At 43.7% G+C, this 23,994-nt stretch overlaps 1 protein-coding gene across 1 annotated transcript in view; it reads right to left on the reverse strand.

The window, feature by feature from the left end:
• The window catches only part of MSH3 (mutS homolog 3), a 96,059-nt gene that overhangs the window by 55,319 nt on the left and 16,746 nt on the right, over positions 1-23,994 (reverse strand). Inside the window, exons 9-10 of the mRNA XM_053932022.1 lie at positions 7,074-7,186; positions 5,166-5,280 (exon numbers count right to left, since the gene is read on the reverse strand). Coding sequence (XP_053787997.1) covers positions 5,166-5,280; positions 7,074-7,186 — 228 coding nt within the window. The remainder of the gene's footprint in view (positions 1-5,165; positions 5,281-7,073; positions 7,187-23,994) is intronic.

Genomic DNA, 23,994 nt, shown 5'->3' on the forward strand with positions numbered 1-23,994 from the left:
AAAAGCAGATTCAACTGACGGCCTTCAAGAAGTTTAATGACAGCTTGGAAGTACAGCTGACTCAGAACTGTACCCATAGTCATAATTATTCTGCTTTGTGTGCTATTTCAGAAACCAAGGAAGTTGACCAGCAAAAGAAAACACTGGAGGCAAAACCAGCAACACTTTCCAAATTACACAATATTGCAAGCAACAAAACAATACTTCATTTTATTATCCTCAGTCACAACTGCTGATGCTGGCAAAAATTAATTAGGAATGATTTCTGCTTGGCTCCCACTCCCTGCATGAAACAACAAATCCCATCTGCTGTTCCAAAGGCACCTTTCTGCATCCAGGACCAACTGCAATTTCCCAGTTTGCCACTGCTCCAGCCTCTGGTCTCTTAAACCCAGCTGGGTGAGAGCCAAGCCCTTCCACCTCCTCTCCAAAGCCAAGAGGATGCTCCTGGGAATCCCTGTCACATCAGAGCCTCAGGATGGTGGATTTCTCTGGTTCTGGTGCTTCCACACCTCTCCTGGCTTTAGAGCACCTAGCCCAGGACACACTCTGCTCACAGCGGGGCTGCTCAGGAGTGCCTGAAGACAACTCACTCTGTTCCACTGCACAGTGGATTTACCCTTCTTTATTTACAGTTCTTTCAGATTAGACAAGCTGAAGTTGTTTTCACAGCATCAATTATGTGTGTCTTACATTACCCAGGTGTTTTCTTTATCTGAGTTACTTCACCCTGCTATTAATCGTGGTAATTGAGAGTTTAGAGCACATGAGTAACAGCCAAGATCAACTGCAGGATATGCCCAACCAGCAATTCCACATGTCACAGCACAGAACATGTTTTGCTTCCACCCACTCATCTTCCTTCAGCTTGGGATCAGAACTTGATAAAAATGTGAAAAGAACCCCACATTCTTTATAAGGTATTTAGAGACCAAATGGCAGAAGGAGGTTGCAGGTAACTATTAAGTGAGGGCTGGTTTTGCAGCAAAGGTCTCAGCACAAGCCTTGTGTGAAGGAGGGCTGACAGCCACCTTTCAGAAGCCACTGGGGCAGGATGACGAGGCCAAAACTCCTGCTGCAGGTGACACTGTGACCCCAGCTTCAAAGCACAGCCCTGCAGCAGTCTGAGCACTCCTGCAGCACAAAACCCAAGCCAAGGAAACAGCTGGCAAGTCCACAACAGGAGCGTGGCAAGGCAGGGTCATCTCTGGGGCTCAGAGGAAGGAAAAGAGTAAACAAACAGAAGCTTCCAGGGAGCTTTAGGAATCTTACAGGGAACACTCACGAGAATGAGGTTCCTGCCCATAAAATTACTTTTTCAGAGCAGGACCACACGATGATGGGTATGGAAAGGTTACTGTTCTGCTTCAGGACAGCAAAGCACATCCCCAAAATTCAGTTATTGTATGTAATTGGAGAAAGTGGATCATCCGTGTCGTTTTTTTCAGTACTTAAGGGGTTTATAACAGAGAGTGAGAGCAACTTTCTACACAGGCAGTTAGGACAAGGGGGAACAGCTTTAAACTAAGGTAGGAGAGATTTAGTTTCATGAAGGAATTGTTCCCTGTGGCTGCCCCTGGATCCCTGGCAGCGTCCAAGGCCAGGCTGGACATTGGGGGATGGTGGAAGGTGTCCCTGCCATGGCAGGGGTGGCACTGGAGAAACTTGAAAGTCACTTCTGATCCCAACCAGCCTGGCATTCTGTGATTTTGCCTCTTGAGAAGCTTGCAGTGGTTTTAATGTGCTGTGTTTATTATTTCCTCACAGGATATAATACATATAATCTCGTACTCGGTATGTCAGCCTAAGTGTGATTGCATTTATTTAGATCAGGAACTTTCAACTACTTTAATTTTCTAAATCTCTAATGTTTCTGAGTGAAGCTGCAAGGCACCCTGAAAGCCACATATTTTCTTTGCTCAATTACCTTTTAGAGCTCCAGGGTCTATGTCTTTGACATCTCTAGCGGTGAATAAACCACTAAATGAACACTTATATAGACAAGAAATGCAGGAACCCCTACAAGCTTTAAGAAATAAAAACAAGTCTCTTTTTTTCAGAAGCACTAGTTTTCTTTAGGTTCCATACCAAAGACATTTACCACAATCTGTGTAGCAAAGGATGTCAAGCCCAAGACTGTTTTGTGTTTAATTAACCAGGTTTAAACTCATTAGTGAGCATTTCCACAGGGCTAGAACTTTTGATCTGAGTCCCTTCTTGATTTGTGTATGATTTCCTGCATTTCTTGAAGTTCATCCATCACTGGTCAAAACTTACAAACTACTATCTACAAAGTCTCTCTCCTCCATATCCAACATGCTGGAAAACACAGAAGTAAAATTGGAACACACCACAACACATTTCCTCAGCAACTGCTATGCCAGTGATCATTTTTTCAAACAAAACTGGGAACTTATATGTACTTAAAAACCTCTCCTAGATGTGTACCACTTTCTTGACAAAAGGCTTTAATAAAGGTATCTCCGTATGCAAAGGTATTAGAACACACTGATTAAGAAAAACTTGTACCATTCATTATTAAATCTATTTTTACTTGCTATTGGAACTCTACATCAGCCTAGCCATAGCTTGGGCTCCTGCTGCAGCAGAAATCTTCATTTCTTTGTAATGTTTTGCTTTTTTTTTTTAGGATCTTAGAAGTAGATTTAAAAGCTTCATCGAAATATTAGAGCAAAACCTGCTTCCTCCCCACCACTGAGGATTCCTTGACTCACACAGTAACTCATGACTCTTCCTACTAAACTGAAATGGAATTTCTTTTCAGCTGGGAGAAGAGTGTTTGTCCAAAGAAGGTACAAAGGTGTAATGGATTTTTCCTCCTATCAAACAGGTCTTCTTCATCCAGACCTGTGACACATTAACAAACTGAAAACTACCTCACAACTCTCACTTCATGCTCTCTGACTCATCTGTATGTGCTCACTGACCTGAATTCTTCTAGGAATTTCAAGTTGCTTGACAATGCAATGGAAGCTATTTCTCTTCTGTTTCCTAATTCAGGACATTCATGAGCCTGACATCATTTGCTTAAGTCTTTCACTGTTCAGTATTTAGATAGCATCTCATTGGCATTAGGAAAAACATACTGAAGTTGAGTTTTCCCGAATATTTGGCTCAATTTGTTGATCCCCATGACACACTACAAGCAGCAAGTGGAACTCAGTATTGGGTAGTTGCAGCACAAAGGCTTTAGAAAGAAACACAGCAGAATCCAAGCTCCTGGCCACAAAGTTATCTCAAGAAATGTTATTTTATTTCTTCACAGAACTTCACCCAGATATTAAGTATTTCCTCACCTCTTCCCTCAGATGCTCATACAGTCCCCAGAAATCCATTAGAGCAACCTTCAGCAGGCAAATGCCAATGCTAAGATTTAGTGCTTTTCCTTCCCAGTCTATAATGTACTTGATTTTGGGATGCAGCTGTTACAAATGTGACTGACTGCTGCTACATAAGCCTCCACATAATTATATTTGTCCTCTGCTACAGAATTACTTCTACATAAAAGATGGATTTCACATTTTCTCCAGCTGAAAGAACATTCACCTCCTGTGTGATTGCACACAGGGCACTGTGACAGCAGTGACCCACAAGCCGACCAAGAAATGTCATTTCCTCAGAATTGATTTTCTTCCTCAGAAGTTCTACAAGATTTCTCCACTTATGCCAGCATATTAAAAAACCAATTATTTTTAAAAATAAGGCAGTCAAAGAAGATAAGCAGGCATACCACAGTGCAGGAGCACCACAGATCAGCATGCCCCTGGATGGATCAGCAGGGAAGATGCCACAGGAACTCTTTCCCCATCAGCTCCGTAAGCACATCAAACCTTTTGTTAACATTCAAATACAACTTGGAGAGAAGGGCAACTCAAGTAAAGAAATCCATCCCAAAATTCAGAACACATGTATAATTTCCAAATATTTTGGTGGACACCTGGGGAAGTGTTTAAGCAGTGTTTCAAGCTGGCACCTGCAGTTTTAATTGCAGCTGGTAATCTAAACTGGTAATGCAGGGAGCCCTTCAAAACTGGGCTTCAAACTCTCAGAATCCCACACAACATGTGATCGATCTACAAAAGACATGAAGTATTTCTAAATTTCCATTCTGCAGCCAGACTGACTTTATTAAATCCTGCATACTTATGGGACAGAGGAATACTGAGACAACTGGGAGAATATTTTGCAGGGGATCCATGACAGATAAAAGCTGTTTTATTTAATAAGCCTCAATGATATTTTCAAAGCTAAGCCAGGTAGGACAGCAATGTTTTATACTCATGGAAGACAAGGATAAAAGAAGCTTTAGCAGTGACATCTTTCCATTTTCATTTGATTCCACCTGCATAAGCCTGCCACAAATCTTGAGTACTCATCTCAGCGTATCTAATAAACCCCAGCACAGGGGCTGCTTAGGAGGTGACAAGGTTACATCCATGCCTGTGTGGTTTTGCAGTAGCTTTGCACAAGTGGTGGTGCTCTAGCAACAGTTTTTGCCATGATCCTTCTCCCCACTCCTACTCACCCCTGAGTCCAGCCAAGGGATTTCCCAGAAAGCCAGGATGGGTTCAACAGTTTTTTTTAAAACTGGTAACTAGATTCAGCAGTTGAAACAGACCTGCTGAGTACTGCCTGATCATTACAACACAGAGTTTATACCTCCCTCCAGAGCTACAGAAAGAAAACATTATTTAAACACTGCTGGCAAACTGCATCCACATCTTCAAAGCTAAGTTGCAACAGCAATTTTTTTTTTAAAGCTGCCCAGAAAAGCCCTACATTTTGGTTACACAATAAAACTGAGGTTGAGATGCAACAGCTGATATAAACGAAGTTTAAATTTTTTCCCTAGTTTCTACCAGTTTTTGCACCTTGTTTCTTTTCAGTAACACCTGGCAGCAGTAGATGCTCATTCACAACACTGACACTAATGTCTACACAAACATACTTCATAAAGGTTTTCCTGAAACACCCCTCAAAGAAACCACTTGATTCTTTCATTTCTGATTAGGAAGTTGGAAGGTGTAATTTTTACAAAGACTATGTTTATCACTAGCAAGTTTTTCATTACAATCAGGGACACTGTCTGCTAAAACTTGCAAGAAGTGGTGCTTTGAATTGGAAATTTATGTAAGGCAACTTACCTTGGATTGTAAAGCATCTTTTCCAAATTAAATTCTTTGAGATATGTAATTACTGCTGCCAGAGAGCAAATAACAGGCTTATCCAAGCTTAGTATTACAGATAGGTTTTGAGGACCTAAAAAAAAAAAAATTTTCTTGTTAAATGTTTATTTTCTGGTTAACTGCCTGTGTACTACTAAGGTATTGTAGAAAAAGCAAAATCTGCTTTTGAAGTTATTCTAACAGAAATCTGTAATCTATATACACTGTTTTATGACATCTATAGATCAACATAAAGCAAGGCTCCAAAATAACACGGTTCCAAATAATGCAGAACATTGCAACGGTGTAAACACATCATGAAACAGAAAACATTTAACTCCATGGGTTTTTCTTCATTACAAAAATACTAACTGTTGGCGTAACAAACTTCTAAATACACAAACTAAGAATGGAAATCTGACATCTGCACTTTTGTGCACAGTGCTCTACCAGCTGCAACAACAGGAAAAAACACTCCACGATACCACAGCATAAACTGGTATTGTTAAAAACCCACACAGTTCAGTTCTTTTCAGGGATGTTTTTAAAGCTGTACTCAGGTAACACCTGCAAGAACTTTAGAACTTAGTTAACAAGAATGTTACTCCTGTCTTCAAAGAGGGCAAGAGGGAGGGCCCAGAAAACTCCCAGGAGCCACCTCCATCCCTGGGAAGGTGACGGGACAGGTGGCTCTGCAGGTCATCACCAAGCATGCAGAAAGAGAGGTCATCAGGAGTGGCCAGCAGGGACTGGGGACACTCTGCTCACCAAGGGGACATGGTGCTTGAGAGAGCTGGGCAGAGAGAAACCTAAGGAGGTTCAACAAGGGCAACTACAGGTCCTGCGTCTGGGGAGGAATAACCCCAAGTACCAGAACAGACTGGGAGTGACCTACAAGAGACCAACTCTGTGAAGAAGGACCTTGAGGTGCTGGTGGATGGCAAGTTGACCATGAGCTGACAGAGTGTCCTGGGGACCAGGAGGGCCAGTGGGATCCCAGAATGCATCAGGAAGAATATGGCCAACAGGTCAGGGAGGAGATCCTGCCCCTCTGCCCTGCCCAGGTGAGGCTACATCTGGAATGCTGTGTTCAGTTCTGGGCTCCGGATTCAAGAAAGACAGGGAGTTGCTGTAGAGGGTCCAGCAGAGGCCATAAGGATGATTAAGAGTTTGGAGCATCTCTTATGAGGAGAGACTGGGAGCTGAGCCTGTTTAGTCTAAAGAAGAGAAGACTGAGAGGGGATCTCATCAATCCATATGGATACCTCAAAGGAGTGTCAAAGGACGGTGCCAGACTGTCTTCAATGGTGCCCAGTGATAGGCTGAGGAGCAGCGCCCATAAAATCAAGGGCAGCGAGTTGCAGGGCAGCAGGAGGAAGAAGTTGTGTGCGTGGAGGGGCAGAGCCCTGGAACAGCTGCCCAGGGAGGGCCTGGAGTGTCCCTGTGTGGAGCCATGCCAGCCCCAGCTGGACACGTTCCTGTGCCGCTGCCCAGGGCACCCTGCCTGGGCAGGGCATGGGCCAGATCAGCTCCAGACACCCCTTCCAACCCCAAACACCCTGGGATTCTGTGAACTCTTGAGAAACATTTCAGATGTTGAGTAATCCCCCTCAGCTGTTATGTACATTTAAATTTAAATCTGTCTAAACACACACCTTCAAGCTATGAAAAAAAAAAAATAATGGTAGCCCTGTTTCAATTCTATTTAAATAATGCTGCTTTTCCTCCAAGCTCAACACAACATCCCACTGTGCAGAAAATGAAGCAAAGGTGGCTAAAAGCCTGCATGAATGTAAAGGCTAATAGGGTGCATGCTTCAAAGATATTTGGAATGAAAGACCTGTGATGTCAGGCACTTCTTTTGCATAAAAATCTGAACAAACATACCTGCAGTACCAGGCACCTCTTTTGCATAGAAGTCAGTAACCCTCTGGAAGGCATGGCTGTACTCAAAATTGAGGTTTTCCATCCTTTCTATCCTAATTCTGTCATCCTGTAACCTGCAAAGAAAAGAAATATTTGACTTTCAGGTTTCTACACTCCTTCATGAAAGAGGTTACAAAGGTGCACTTTCTTTTGTCGTTCCTTTGTTAGGAGCTGAATGGGTAAAGAATTAAGAAATTAGGTATTAAAGCAGGTTGAAAACATTTACAAGCGTGCTGTACTTTTTTAAATGTTTCTTCTAACCTCTGTGAAAGTGCAAAGAAAGCAAACCCAAACAGCAGCAAGCACAGCCAAAAGAGAGACTGCAAGAGGTGGTGTAACATCCCTGCAAGGTAGATACTAACACCTCTTCACCGACCACAGCAAGTACTGGCCTTATCTCTTCTTAAAGACTTCTGACAAACAAACTTAAGCTGTTATCCTATCCCACTCCATATTTAATTATCCTTTGGAAGATTTTGTTCCACGCTGTAGAACTAAAGGGCTGGATTTCTTTTAGTCTTACTGCAGCCCAGGCAGCCAAGGATGTTATTACTGATAACCCTCTCCTGCCAGCAGTTGTTGTACCAGTCACATCAGCAGTTCCCCCCAGCTTAACAGCACCACCAAACTTTACAAGATGCAGCATTTCCACACTGCCCGTTTTTCCCTAGCTGGTGGCTGAAGTTAAGATTAGATGCTGCCTTATCGTTGCAATTTGCACAGCTGTTGATAAGCACTGAACAGATATGCTGGTTAAAAAAAAAAAAAAACACAAAGAAGAGCTCACGGTGGCCCTGCCAGCCTTGAGCAGAATTACACAGCTACACAGTGAGCACTGAGCCAGGGGCCAGGACGAAGCTCCAGTGAAAAGACACACACAAAACCTACTTGGCCTCAGGGTATCCACACACTCTCACACCCCCATGGGATGCAAATCAGCCAAGTGCTTTGAGAAGACTGGAATTGTGCCAGTGAGAGGGACTGTGCAGGTACTACAGCATGGAAGTTAATCAATACACTTTTAGCAGGGCTTTCCAACTTCACAGGAAAAAACAGACAGATTTTCTGCCTTACATTATACACACCCCCACCTGAAAGGATCAATACATCTCTGAGGCCCAGCTCCCAAAAATGAGATTTAATTTCCACAACACGTGTCCAACTGACCAGACTTGTCTCAGCACATGCTTGGTGATCCTTTTCTGCCTTCAACTGACTGATCAAATTAAGTTTTCAGTCTTTACACTCTCAGGGAGTCCCCTCTCCCCAGCCCCTCTCAGAATGAGCAAAGGTCCTTCAAGCAAAGGAAAACACCAACCTTTTTCTTCCTTGCCTTTTTCCTCTTGTGTTGGACAACACCATTTTCTGACCCAGAGATGGGGCAGCTGAGAGGTGTTTTAAAAACTTTTATTCCATTTTCAGTCTCTTGAGAAGGGTGAGACAATGCAGGTGTTATAATTCACACCATCACAATCAGAAGTTACCATTTCCTAATTACAAAACACTCTAAGTGTTTCCTGGCCTGTCAGCTTTTTGCTCACCATGCTGTCTGTGCCTTAAGGCCAGTAATCTAAAATTACCCCTCGTGGGTCCCACTACAATGCACCTTTCATAGTTATGTCTCTCCAAAGCATCCAGTCTTATTTGTGACTCCACCTTTTGAAGTTTGTTTCTGGCTCCATCTCTCTCTCAGCAGTGTCTGTCCTATTCCTGTTCCATGGCATTTCTAAGCCAGCATTTCTTGTCTCGAGGTTTGCATAGGTTTGCACACTGTGGGGGCCTTCTGCTAGGCTTTGAGAATTTTCTATAAATCCATTTCCCATATTTCCCCCTCTCTCTTGGACATCAAAACTTCCTTGATGGCTTTGTTCATCATTTGCTGTGCACAGTGAAGTACACAAGGCACTATCACTATCGATGCCACGATAACAAACAATAATAAACCTATTCTGCAAAGCTCCTTTAGCCAAGGTGCAAAACTCCATCCTTCAAACAAGTCGTCTATCCACGATCCATGGTTTGTTTTAATTTCATTTGTCAAGTCTCTCAGTTTCTGAAGCTGTTTGTGGATGGACACTGAATGGTCAGACAAGTTCATACAACACAGTCTTTCAAAATCTCAACAAATCCTTTTCCCACACCCTGGCTCCAAGCCCCAGCACTCATGTGCTCGAGCAGCCCTTTTGGTAAATCAGCAGGTGTTTCACTGCAGTGGTGCAGGGTCAGAGCCCAGTTCATCCCTCTGGCTGCCCTGGCTGGCTCCAGACCCTGGCAGGGGGCTCACAGACCTTGGCACAAAGTCAAAAGCACCTGTGGCTTCCATATTAGCCTGTGGGAAAAACTGCCAACTCTGTGTGAGGAATTACAGCCAAAAAGGTTTTTGAGTAGTGTAATAGGGGAATTGATACAGGGTGGAAAAGCAGAATTTTGGGGTTTTTAGAATGTAATTCAGGGGTACTAGATGGAGGAATCTGGGCATGTCCTGGCCTTCTTCTCCTTCTCCTTGCCCTCCATGTCCTGGTGTGATGGTGACACTTTTCTGTTGGTTTAAGGCAGAGATTCACTGTCTAACATGGGTGGTGGGCATTGGCACAGATCTGTAAACATCCCACACGTAATTTTGAGTTTATCATGTGGGAGCAGCCCGAGGCAGAGGCAGACTGCCATGGCTTCTGTGCCAGGCAGAGCTCGGCAGGTCAGAGAGAGAATGTTACAGACAAGGAGAAATAAACAGCCTTGAGAACCAGCCTCACGCACTCCTGACCTCTTCTTCAGCTGCTGGGCTGGGGGACAGGGACTTTTACTATTTCAGGGTCACTCCAAGAAAGCAGACCCCAACAGTGCAGGAACACCCTTCAGCACTGTGTCACGAGGTGAGGGGTGATACCTGGAGAGCAGCACAGCACCTCTGAGTCAGACACGAGGGCCTTGCTGCTGACCACCTGTGAGCAGGGCCTGAGAGAAGTATTTTTACGCACAGATTTTATTTTTCATTTCTGCCCCTTTATGTTTTCACAGCAGTGAATACAGAAAAGCAAGGCTTAACAAGGTCTGCAGAGGTAATTTGTAGAATGGAAGCCAAAAAGGAAGGCTTTCCTTTCCATTTCACTGGATGGTTCATGCCACACCTGTTTGCTTTCTAATCATTAATTGGTGTAATTTTCTTTAATGCATTTGTGATTTTCTTCCCTTTTATAACCAAATGTATCCAACTCCTTAGCATAAACTCTGGAATATGATAGTCAAAATCAATATAAGTTCAGTGACTTCTGACAGTATTTTTGTTTGTCAGCTCAGTGAATGAGAAACGTTCAAAATTATTCACTAATTTAAAATTATTAACTCAGTGATCTGCAAAGATCTTCAAATATTTTAATATTTTTATTGTAGATACAGCAACATCAACTGTATATATGACATTCTGACTGAAGAGTATGCACCTGATATTTTAGGTAAAGTAAAAAAATTTGAAAGCTACAGATTCAATGTGTGGAAAAAACCTAAATTTTTAGCAAGATGCATGAAAACAAAGTTTGTTACAGAAGGTTTTCATGTGTGTCCTTTGTGCAGCAAGATGATCACCAAAGGCCATTTTCCTGATTATAGGCAGGGAGATGAGTCGATGCTTATTTTATCTCCCCAGCCACCAATGCCTATTTAGATCAGAAGTCAATTCACCATCAGCCTCTGTAAACATCACTCTTGTCAGGAGCTCCAGATGAGCTGCAGTTCAGCTCTTCCCAGCTCCCTGAAAACAAGCCATGCTCTCAGCCCCCGAGCCCGTCAGAGATCCACTCAAAGCGCCCTCAGCCCCCCCTGCCCAGTCCTTCTGCACCCCCTGGACCGGACACGGAGTGAGCAGGGAGGGATGAGCCCCCCGTGCCCCCCCAGCAGAGCACCCTGCTCCTCCCAGCCCCGGCACTTGGCGCAGAACTGCCTCTGCTCTCCAGATAAATTGCAAAACCTGCCCGAGGACACCACCACCACCCACAGCCAAGGCTCTGACACAAGTGTGCCCACAGACAGCTGAATAAAGGGTGGGATCCTGCAACACACAGAGGCACACTGCACTGCAGTAATGCAATAAATAATGGAATAATATTGTAATAAACAAAGTAATAATGTATAACGTAACGTGTGCATCCTAACCTACACCGTCTGTGCTCCTGTTACTGGAGGGACTGATTTATTTGTCACCCTGCTGGCAAAGTGACAAAGGATCAACACTGCTGGGTTTAATTCCTCTATTTATCTGACAATTCAATGCATCAACTTAAAATTCGTGGCTTAACAAGTGCTGTAGGAAAAATATTTAAAAGAGAGCTCTCAGTTTGACAGAAAGGTCTCTTAAGAAAAACATTTATGAAAATGCTAGAAGCTAAAAGGAAACAACATAAATAAAACTAATTTACAGAAACTGACTCAAGATATCTAAAAAAATAGTAAAATCTTTGATTAAGATTGAGCTTGCTTTAAGCACAAGAGCTAACTGCACTTGGCTGAATAAAGCAGGAACCACTTCATTGCTGCTCTACAATTCATAACTAAACAGGCATAAAGTGAATAAAGACTTACTGCAAAACAGACACGTCCAAACTGAGTTTCCTTAAAACTCAGCAAGTCCTCCTAAGGAAAGCAAGTAACTGCACAATTTTACCTTTATCCTGCCATGCCCATTCTCCTTTAGTACATTTAAATGCAGAGATGCACAGACCAAAATTTCCATGCACAGCCCTGTATCACAACGATGATGCAGAATTTGGGAAGGTGTCTGCTCCTAAAATTTTTACTTCTGAATGCTAAGCAGAAGTGCAGATCTGTAAAGCATAAGTGATTTATTTATTTAAACTTTAAATTTATTGATAAATTAAGTATAACTGCTCTTAATATGATAAATTTATTCAAACTGCTCTTTTCTCTGCATTCCTCATAGTTTATTCTGCTGGGATGACCAGTCTGTCACTGCAGGGAAAAAATGCCAGCACTGCCCAGCAGGGCAAGGCAACCTGAATGCATTAGTCCTTTCAGATATCCAAGCACACTGTGTCACCTTCCCTTATCACCACCCTTGGCAGGAACTGCATTTCCTTCACTTGTCACCACTGGGTTACGTTTGTTAGCCAGCCTGTCCTAGCTCAGGGTGATGCCTTAACAAGGCTGCCCTGGAGCAGAGGCTGGACAGAGCTAGCGAATAAAGCAGGGATTTATTCAAAGGATCTCCTCCATGGATCCACCTTGGGCAGCACCAGAGCCCAGCCAGGGCTGCAGCCAAGAGGAACCAAAATGGTCCCAAAATGCACGAGCGCTCCCGGGGGCTCTCACTGGGATCAGCTCTGCTCCATTTGCACCTTGCAGTTCATTGTCCCATTCCAGCTTTAGCCCAGGCACTCCCATCCTGCTTGTTCTTCTCTCTCCAGCCCACGCTGTTTGTGCTCCTGGGCCTGAGATTTGGATCATTTGTCCTTGGTGCCCAGCTGGAGCAGGAATTGTTTTGTCTCCCTGCTCTGTGCACAGAGCTCTCCATCCCCTGATATGAAGCCCAGACCCACACACCAAAGCAGCACAGAACCCAAAAAATAGAAAAGCTTAAGCTGAAGCATCAAGGGGGCTCAGTTCTGAGTATGTCTGTGGAAATGGAGAACCATCCTCCCTTTTTGGGTGAGCCTTGGCACGGAGCTGCAGCAGCTTCTCTGGCAAAGCCTCAGGGACATTTCCAAGCAGTTGTTCTTTTGGCATGGAGCACACACATTTTTTAGAAGCACAGCTTTTTCTGCAGGCAGAGTCAAGTGTTTCCCCACGTTTGCTCTGAGCAGCTTTCAGATGTCAGAGATGGAGACTGCTGTTGCAAAAAAACCAGCAGCACAGTCACCTTCTCTGAATATCTGACACAAATGGCTGCTGTCCGTGAAAACCAAGCAGAGATCACCACATGGTGTTATCAGCACGTTACATACAGCACAGCACCCCACAGCACCTCCAGACTCCAAAATGCCCCATCCCAAACCCCTCCTCAATGCCAGAAGCTGCTGCTCAATGCCCAGAAGCAACTCTGACACACTTTAATATACATACACACATATATGTGTATCTGCCTACTCACAGGCATGGTACACACACAAATACACACACACAGAGGAAAACTTGAGAAAAACTCCTTGCTTGCCTTTTTCCATGCGAACCACCAACATTTCTCAACACATTTTCTGATTTTCTCAGGAAGAACTACATCTGAAAAGAACTCCAACCACACTGACAAGCCTGGAGCCTGGAACCAAGTAATTCTAAGAAAACATTCTTTTAGTTTTAGGAACTCAGAGGCAGGAGGTGCCAAAGAAAGGAGAACAGAGAAAAGCAAAGGGCTGTGCAGGCTCTGCAGGAGACTGCATCCCTTCTGTCAGGGCAGAATTAGGTAACACAGGACAAAACACAAGCACAGCTGTATTCCAGCAGCTTCTGCACTCACAAATAGAAATCATCTTCAGGCTTCTTCAGTCTGCCTGTCTGAAGAATGGGATGAGACACATTGAGACACTCATGTCTTGGAAAGTAGAAAGGATCAAGAACTGCTAGGAAATTATTTATTATTAGCACCTAGGAATAGCCAGGATGAGCAATAGTCAACACGGAAATAAGACAATCCCAGCACATCAATTTAATTTCCCTCAGTTGCAGAGGAGCTGGCTCTGTGGACAGGGAAGACGCAGATCCTGTACCTGCCTGATCTCAGGGAGGCTATTTCACAGCTTCACACGTCCTCAGAGCTGATGTGCAGAGCATGATTCACAGGGAAGTGCTCTCACAGAACCCTACCGAACAGGCTGGAGAGCGGCACTCGGGCTGGCAGCAGGGCTCCCTGTGAGATGAGGTGAGTGTTCTGAGCTCAGCACTGCCCTGGGAGCACTCTCTGCTGCAGCAGCACTCACAAAGGCAGTCCCAGAGAGGGCAACTCCAGCCCACTCAAACACGGCGCGAGGCTGAGGCGGCCGCAAAGAGCGCTAGAAAAACCAGCTCACGGTGTGGCAGAGAAACCCCTGAAATGTACCCATTTTCTCCATCACCTATGGCTGTGAACAAACACATGGAGGGACAAATGAAGCCCTAACCTCTGATGCAGAAGTTCTTTCCATTCAATAACTCAAGACTGTAGAGTTCACTAGCTTTAGCATGACTGATGACAGTCAATATGTACACGCCTATCTTTAAAATCTCTTTCTACCACGGTGCAAGGCTCAGTTTATCAAGTAGATCATCAAACCATGTCCCAGCACAGGGCAGCTCCTACCCAGTGACCAGCACTGCTTCCAGGAACTGCAGTGCTTTGTGCAGCTATCAGATCCCACAGCTCTTCGGAGCCACCACAGTACCTTGCCCACATGTCCAGCAATATTTACTTTCCTTTATATACACAGATATATATTTGTGTATTTCAAATATATACAGGAATACTGGACTAAGGTCACTGTTTATTTTCTAGTATGTTCAGCTGTCTGTTCATTATGATCTACCTAATATGATACTGGTGGTTCTTTGCTTTAAGCTCAGATTGCTTTTATCCAGGACGTGGGGAGGCTGCCACTGAAAAGACATTTTGGGAGGTAAGCTGAACTTCTGCCTGTAGTTAAAGAGTGTTTTGCAGGAGGTGTCCAGAACATGATGCTGGGAGGATGCAGCTCACACTGGTCTGGTCTCTTCAGAAGCCTGGACCAATCTGCCCTGTGCTTGTCCCACTGCTCCCTCCCCCTACACTGTGACAGAGATGTGCCACAGCCTGGTAAGGGTTAAACAAACAAAACAAAACAAAAAAACAAACAAACAAACAAAAAAAAAAACAACAACAGAAAAAAGAAATCAAACAGCAACAAAAACCAACCACAAACAAACAAACCAACCAAGGCAACAAGAACACTACAAAACAAAGCACAGGAAAACCCTGCCCAGTATCTGCCATATTACACAGACAGTGATGAAATAATGCTATTTCTGTTACACCCCACGATGGACAAACAGCTGTTTCTGAAGCATTACGGAGCATTTCATATCCCTGTGTTTTTGCCAAGTCGTAAATAAAATGTTAATTATCTTTGTTCTTTCCCATCAGGTCATTTTCTGAATTTTCTTTCAGCGTGGGCCTTAAACTTCATACAACAACGTACAGCTGGACAAGCAAACAATAAAAAGGGAGTAATTACTCATTAAATTCAACACTATCCCTTACTATTGTGTCTGGTCTCAACTGCTGTGCAGCTGCAGCTCTGTGTGTTTACATCACTGCACCTCCTGACTGCCACAGCACCCCTCTCTGATTCTCTTTTCTTCACACTACCACTGCTGCTGTGCTTTGTAATTTAATACTAAATCTGACTTTTGCTCATACCCTTGCTGGTGATTTCTTGAGCAAGCTCAAGCTCACTCATTCAGGACACCACTTAATACTATTTTAGTTTCTTTTTGAATTACAAAGCCTTTTAGAAGGCTTTTTACCAAAAGGGGCCTTCTAAAAGCAAGTCTACAACACCATACAATAGGTTGGCAGACAGAAAAGTTGAGTTCAGTATTACTCATTGTATAACTCAAGATTATTGCCACTTTACTTTGCACCACTTAGGAAAAAAAAAAAAAAACAACAAACTTTTAAGTGCTTAAAAAATATTACCAATAAATTAAATAATAAGAGGAGCATGACTAAAAGAAACCAAGGAGTTCTGGGCAGGCAGAGCAAAGGAAAAGATGACAGAATAGCCTTGAAAGAATTAGTTGTGAGACTCTAACACGAAAGCGTGGGCTATCACCTTGTTCTAAACAGCAGCATTTCCACCACCTCTGGAGAACCCCCCAGCAGCCTCAGTGTGTATCACACAGCCTCCCCAAGTGACTGCACAGCTCTTTGTTCCACAAGGACACGTGCTGTCTGATCACACTTGTCCCGACTGACAGGAACACGAAACGTTCTCATTTTCAGCAGCAAAAACTTCTGAGCACAAAGCACTTTTCTCTGTCTCTCCTGTAATATTTTTGCAAAGGCTCCCCACCTACCAGATCTGTCAGTGAAGTCGTAACCATTGTGCTTCTGTCAAATCTCTGCCTACTGCCATCAGCACTCACCATCACAACTCCTCTCTAGCATCAAGCTGATGGAGGAAACAGTCAGTAGAAAACCTCTTATTCAAAGACATATCTGCTCCAGCAGCAGAAATAACAGTCTAAATTCAGCTTGAACAAATCCAAGCTCAATGCTTAACGATATTTCCCAACTACTTTAATTATCCCCCCCTTCCCTTATGCTGTCTGTGAGCACAAAAATCTCCCAGGCATTTTAATTTCAACATATTTGAAACCACAGTGGCCCTCAAAATATTGGAAGTTACGTGGGTCATACACATACATATGCAAAACACACACACAGTGCTTTGTCCAAAAAACAAAAGCGTTTCCTAGGTGAGGCTGTTTAATTAAAAATTAAAAGCAGACAGCTACAGCACAACATACTTCTGGGAAGAATCTTAAATTCAAGTGAATTACTTCTTCACAGGATTGAAGAGAACCCCAAAACGAAGCTGAAAGCTGCAGGACGTGTCAGCCACAGAAAATCCACAATGGTTAGAAGGACACGGAGCTGCCGGAGAGGCTCCGGGGCAGGCACAGAGCGGATCTGGGCTCTGCAGCATCGCTGGGCTGGGCTGAGCCTGCGGGAGCTGGGCCTGGGCAGGCTGGAGAAGGGAAGGGCCAGAGGGGATCCCATCCATCCATCCATCCAACATCTGCCAGGGCTGCCAGAGGCTGGGCCGGGCTCTGCTCGGTGCTGCCGGCGGCAGCGGGAGCAGCGCTGGCCATAAAATCAAGGGCAGCGAGTTGCAGGGCAGCAGGAGGAAGAAGTTGTGTGCGTGGAGGGGCAGAGCCCTGGAAGAGCTGCCCAGGGAGGGCCTGGAGTGTCCCTGTGTGGAGCCATGCCAGCCCCAGCTGGACACGTTCCTGGGCAGCTCCAGAGGAGCCTTCCAGCCCTGCCTGGGCAGCTCCAGAGGAACCTTCCAGCCCCAAACTCCCTGGGATCTGTGATACAGGATTACTGCTGAAGGAGGAATCAGATTTGCCCAGGTAATTGGTAAAAAAGATACTCTACAGACTAAAAACACCAATAGGAAGTAGAATGGAAGTCACCACCAGCTTACGAAACATAATTTCCAATGATTATGTAAGAAATAACTGAGATGGTGACAGACAGGGTCCATCCATATCTCTGCTTTAAATCACTCTGAGCTAACCTCCCACACTGCTGCCACTAATCCACCTGCCAAGAACTGTCAGAAACATAATTCCTGTTCTTTAATCACAAGAATTGCTGTGGGAATTTACAAGGAGCACTGAACATCCAACACAGACCTCAGTGAGAAAGCACACTGCCTCTGCAAGCAGCAAGGCCACACCTGGATCTTCCTTCCACCCATCACTGCACTGACATGATTTCAGTTCAGGGGATTTAGGGTCATGCCCAGGAGGGGGTGCAGGTGCTGCTGAGGCTCTTACACACCTTGCTTTGGGCTGCAGACACACGGAGTGCCTGGTTTCCAGCTCCCTGTGAGAGAGGCTCAGAACCTGGTGTGATAAACACACAGGCACTGGCACAGAGCTCTCCTGGAGGGGGACAGGACATGCAGAGTCCCAGGCCTGCAGGAGGGGGAGGCCAGGGAGCAGAAGGCTGTGCTCTGGGGATGGAAAAGCTGAAAGGCCACAAAAAGAGACAAAAACCTCAAAAACATCAAAAACAAAAACCCAAAAAAAAACCAAAAAACCCAACCCCAAACAAAAACCCAAACAAAAACCACAAAAACCAAACGGAACAACTAAAGATAAAAATCCACCCCACTGAATCCTGTTGATAAATGCTCAGGCATCATGTAAGATTACAGACTGACTTAGTCAGAAAAAGTAAAATCAAAATTAGCCCATGTTGCCCTGATTTTTAAAAGTGTTAAGTTTTCTTTTATAGTTCTTTTCAAAGTTTTAAAGTTCTCATAAAACTTCTTTAGCCTTCTGATAATGTTTACGTATTTCTACTGGAGTTCTCACACTCTTCATGCAAATAATGATTGTTTTGCATTCCTCTTTGTGGGAGAAGAGAATTGATGGACTGTTGGTTTGACCAGTGTGGTTGGAGAGGTGGCAATTCCATCCTTCAATCCACAGTCACCTGGAATTCTATAAATACCAGATGTTAGAATAAAACTCTCTTTTTTTTCTCTTTTGAACTTACCAAGCTTCTGTGTGCTCATTTCGTGTCCATTAGCGACAAGCTCACAATAGCTCAGTTTAATTTAAACACGGAAGGAAAGTATACACATCACTGTGTTTTCAAGCTATGATGGCACTCAGGCAGAAGACCTGCAATTGTTCTTTAATTCTTTGTTTATTCTAAGAAGTTAAAATAAAAAGTTGCAATAAAAAGGAGAAAAAAATCTAAAATATATCTTCAGGATTTTGATAATTTTATCCAAATATTTTTGCACAGATATTCTGGATTATTATCTTTGATAAGTAACTATATTCAAAATAAGTATCTGATTGATATCCGAATCTGAAAATTCTGGATATCTGCTCCTCTGGATATTAGCCTTCATTAAAAAAAAAAAAAAAAAAAAGTGAAAAATACATTCACTCAGGCTGCAGAGGAAGAGAAAACCAGCATGGTGATTGCACTCCATTATGAGGGGGCTACAGCATATGTCAAATGAGGACAGACTAAGGAAATTAAATTCATCTGACACGGGGAAAGTTAAGAGGGCATCTTCTACCACACCCTGGGGGCATTCAGGAAGGCCTGGAGCAGATTCTGCTGAGAGGTGGACAAAACCAAGCAGCCATGAGCTGCATTCCCTCCCACAAGACCAACTAAATGTTCAAAGAGGTGATGCAGTGAAGCTGGGGGCTTCCTTTCCTTGAGTGCTTCCCAAAGTGGACAAAAACGTGGAACACCTGAGCTCCAGAACGCTCATCCAAGCCAAATTTTCCCAAGATTTTGAGGGGAAAAAAAACATTCTAAGAAACTGTTCAAGTCATCAGGCGTGTTATAAACCAGCTGTAGACCAATTGTACAAATAAGAACATGAGCACAGAGAGTGGCTGCACAGCCACTGCTCCTGCAGACCCTTCTGTGCCACAGCAAAGAGGAGAGCACTCAGCATTTAATGCACTGCTAACACAGCCCACTGAGGGGCTCTGGGATGGGCCTGAAGCCTGCTCTGTGCTCACACCACAGCTGATCCGCTTGCTCCTCACCTCAGGAACCCAAGGTCTGTGCTCTGAGGGGAAAAAAAGGGGTTTTCCACACGGAATTCCCTTAGCCTGTGCTCTTGCAGAGGACTTCACCCACCTACACGGTAAGAGATATCTTCTTATTCCCTTATCAATGGGCAAACTCCATCTGCAACAGGACGTACCATTCAAGCCAAATATCCAACCAGATTCTTCAGCTGAGACTGTGGCAGAAAGTCTCTTTTTTTTTTTTGGTTTTTGGCACGTGTAACTCACTGCTCACATTTCATTCTCCTCTCACGCCACTGACAGAACCACTTGAACCAACTCCAACCAAAAGGATATGATAGATTATGTAACTACTTCATCCTTCCCTTTTTTCTCCTCGATTTGGAGGCTCAGCATTTGGGACACTAGCACATTCAAGTACCCTCTACTCTACAGAAATAAAAATTCTAAAGCCACAGCAGGATCTTCCAGACGTCAGCATCTGTAATTACAGACGTCACCAGAGACCGTAAAAAACCCCAAGTATTAAACAGCTCCATCCTAAAAATCAAACCCACTGCTCTGAAGACGTTTCAATAACCAAACCAAATCTGCCTTTGTACATGGCCTGGACCTTGCAAAGCCTTTTTACACTTTTCCAAGAAAGATCCAGCTGCGTGATGCTCCAGTGCATTGTCCCTAATGACCTCGCAGCCGAAGGAGGCTGGAAAATTGTATTGCCCCTGATTTTCTTCCAGAAATGTCTCCATCTGAGCTCTCCACCTATGATTAAAATAAAAGACTCCCAATTCCAAGCTCACAAAGACACTTTCAAATATAAACACAATAGGCAAAGTTCTGCTCTGGCCCCACTCCTTTCTTCTTTGCAATTACTGGAGTTATTCTCCTTCAATGCTGTCAAACCGTGGCAGCACTTGGAACAAAACTTTTAAGATGTGAGTAGGGTGATGAATATAACAATAAATCCAAGTCTGAAGTAAGAAAGAAACTCCTTAGGAAGTAATCTGAATGAAAGCAAGAGAAGACATAAAAGAGCAAGAACCTTTATTGTTACATGTGTTAACTCGGCAATTAATACTACTTTCATTCTGCACTCAAAAACAGAAGAGGCTTCAGGGTTTTGGTGCTGTGCATTAATGGCATGTTATTTTTAATAATTCTACTTCAAATACAAATTTGGTTCTCATACATCTAATTAAAAATAAAAAAAAAAAAAAAAAAGCCCTGAAAATGGTAGACAATTGTTGAAAAAAGGCTTCAAACCCTGAGAGCTGTGTGCCCATGACCAAGCTCTGGTTTCTGAAAGGAGGAAGAAGCTGCTGAGTTTGGTCATTGTTTGCACAATGAGAAGTATGGTTTTGACACAAAGTGAGGGTGGTTTCATCCCCAGAGATTCCCTATTCTGGGAGCTCTGCAGCTCCCAAACTCCTCACAGCTGGGCAGCTGAAACGTGGGACGGGTCCAGGAGCCCTCCTGGCACCTGGGGACAGCCTGGGAACCAGCCCTGTAAAACCACAGCACAAAACACTCTGCCCCTGCAGGAAGATCTGCTCAGCCTCAGCCCAAAAACACCATGGAAATCTCCCTGCTGAAGCAGAATTTGGCACGGGCAACTTCTCATCTCCCGCAGATAAAGAGCTTTGCATGTTTTGTAATGGTTTTAATAGAGGCTGCTGGACAGAAAACGGGATACATCTGGCTGGGCAATTACACTTTTAATTAATGTCTCCTTTGATAAGCTGATACAGATTTAAGAGTCCATTAAATGTGATTAATTGAACTTGTTAATTTTTCAACAAATCATTTCAGGCTTTCCTGTGAGATGTACAAAGATGCTTAAACACAGTCTCATCTCTAACAGAATAAATACAAGTAGAGTGTTAACAATTCTATCCCCTACATAAAATATTTTTGCCTTAATCCACATTCCTGTAATCCAAGAGTGGGATGTTTTCACCAGAAATTGTTATTTACCTTGATTTCCTGTTCTGTGAAAAGCTAATACAAGAGAAAAAGCAAGGCAGTTGTTCCCATGGGTAAATTTAGCATGTAACTTAACAGATGCTGCGCACTATGTAATTTTTCTTTCCAAGGATTTACCATTAAGGAGCCAACTGCAAAAAGCCACTTAAATTATTTTACAAATGGAACAAAAAAACATTTCGAGGAAGAAGGTGAAGGCAGCTTGGGCCAACTGGTATGCTTTTAAGGAAAAAAAAAAAAAAAACAAGAAAGAATTCTAAATTGAAATTCAATTTATCTCATGTTTACTCTTTGGGGGCTGGCAATGGTTCAGCTCAAAATATAATTTTAAGTACCACAAGGCTGCACATCATCTCTGGAGAAGTGAGCTGAAAACAGGTGGCAGACTTTTATCTTTGCTCTGCCTGGGGCTTTTCAAGTAAGTCAAAAATTGAAGAAATAAACAGCACCTTAATTCTACAGACAATGGATACTTACTCCAACTTACTAGATTTTGTAACTCAGGACTGAAGGAAACTGAGTAATAAATCCTCTGTTATTACCAACCAATTAAATGGTCACAATATTAGAGGGAGCAGAGGGATAAAAGTCCTAAGTGAAACTGAGTTTTTTTTGTCAGATAAAAGGTTTTTGTTCACAAGACACAGATTTCTGTTCACAGTGTCTTCTAAAATACAAGGAAGTTGTATTAAACTTGAAGTTGTATGTCGTTGTTTTAAAATACAAGAAGTTGTTGGCATAGTATGTCATATGGCATAATATAAAGAATATAAATATAAAGAATGTATTTATATTCTTTATAAAGAATATAAAGAATGTTCCCAGCAAAATCCCAAGAACTCCTTTCACCCAGCTCAGCATGAAGGGTGCTGCTCTAGATTCTGCTCATGCTCAGTGAAGAGCCAGAAGTATCTGAAAACACACCCTTGTTAACATACATTAATTCCTTCATGTTTTTGAAATCCTTCCTGTGCAGAGGGATTTCAGATCCTGCTGAGTCCTCTCTCAACAGCCAACTCCAAATGTACCACTCTCAACATGGCCACACTCAGGACAAGCTCTCTTTCTTTAAAAAACAAACAGAAAAAGGGATTATGTTAAAAGAAAGAGGTTTCTTGGTGTTTGTGGGTCTCCATTTCCTCCTGCAGCTCGATATGATGCCACAAAAACTTTTGCCATGATCAGATAAAAAGGGGCTGTGGGAACACAACTCCTTAACCCCCCTGAAGTCAATTTTTTACTTAACCCACCAGCAGCACTCCAAAGCTGCAGGTGAAACTCCATGCTGGGGCTCCTTTCCTCAGAACAGTAAAAACCAAACGTGTTACTCTGCAGTTAGTAACATCTGATAGTGTGCTAATTATGCACCACAGGATGATTAATTGATAGAGTGCGTGCCTTCCCCTCTGCCATGGCTCAAAAATTACATCATGGCTTTGAGTGCTGAACAGCAGATTCCAAAACAAGCATTCCAAAATATAACTTAGTTGAAGTTAATTACAAGTGCATTTGATGATGGCATTTATGAAAGCGTTTGTTTGCTTAGGCAGCCCAAGGGCACTGGCATTCAGCTTCTGGTGCCAGGTCAGCTCTGTGCTCTGACTCTGGCTGGGCCCAAAAGCTGGGGCACGTGTGATTTCTCACACCCTGACTGCTTTGTCACACAGGGCTATTTCCACCTAGATTAACTCAAAGCACCAATCCCAGTGCTGCCTTCCAGAGACAAACCAAGCTGGGATTTTTTCTCAAAGCCATGAGGAATAACAAGTGCACTGTATTGGCAATGTACACAGGATGCATTATGGTAAGGCTTAACTTCTCCACTTCAGGATGCAAATTCATGTGCTATCTTTTCAGACAATTAAAACAGCTTCACAAATCAATTAATACTCTAAGTAAGGATTTCTGACAGCTACACAACCTGTTTCCCTTTAATTAAAGGCTTCCCCCCCCCTCTTCCTAGCTCCCTTTCTCTCAAATGAATATATTTTTCTTTTTTGGTTTTTTTTTTTTGGTTTGGTTTTTTTTTTTTTTTTTTTTTGGGTGGCTTCTTTTTCCTCAGTTTTAGTTTTGAGGTCTTTTGTGTGTGGTTCTTTTGTTGTTGCAGTTTGTTTTTGCTGGTCTTGGGGTTTTTTGGGGTTTTTTTGGGGGTTTTTTTTTTGCCTTTTTTTTTTTTTTTGCCTAGTGACAAAAAAAACCAGCACTGCCCTGGGAATGGGTCTGATGGATGGACTGTTAATCAGGAATCAGGAATCAGTTGGCTGTGCACATCCAGAGGGCAGTGGTCAAAGGCTGAGTCCCCGTGGACATCAGTGACCTGCCCCCAGGTCAGGCCTGGATCCAGGCTGGGCTGAGCAGAGGGAGCAGCCCTGGAGGAGGCCTGGGGCTGCTGTGGGCACAGCTGGGACCCCAAAGCCTGAGCTGGGCTGAGCCCAGAGCCTGAGCTGGGCTGAGCCCAGAGCCCAAAGCCTGTGCTGGGCTGAGCCCAGAGCCCAAAGCCTGTGCTGGGCTGAGCCCAAAGCCCAAAGCCTGAGCTGGGCTGAGCCCAAAGCCTGAGCTGGGCTGAGCCCAAAGCCCAAAGCCTGAGCTGGGCTGAGCCCAAAGCCTGAGCTGGGCTGAGCCCAGAGCCCAAAGCCTGAGCTGG

The sequence above is a fragment of the Vidua chalybeata genome, chromosome Z, assembly GCF_026979565.1.
Source record: "Vidua chalybeata isolate OUT-0048 chromosome Z, bVidCha1 merged haplotype, whole genome shotgun sequence".
NCBI lineage: Eukaryota > Metazoa > Chordata > Aves > Passeriformes > Viduidae > Vidua > Vidua chalybeata.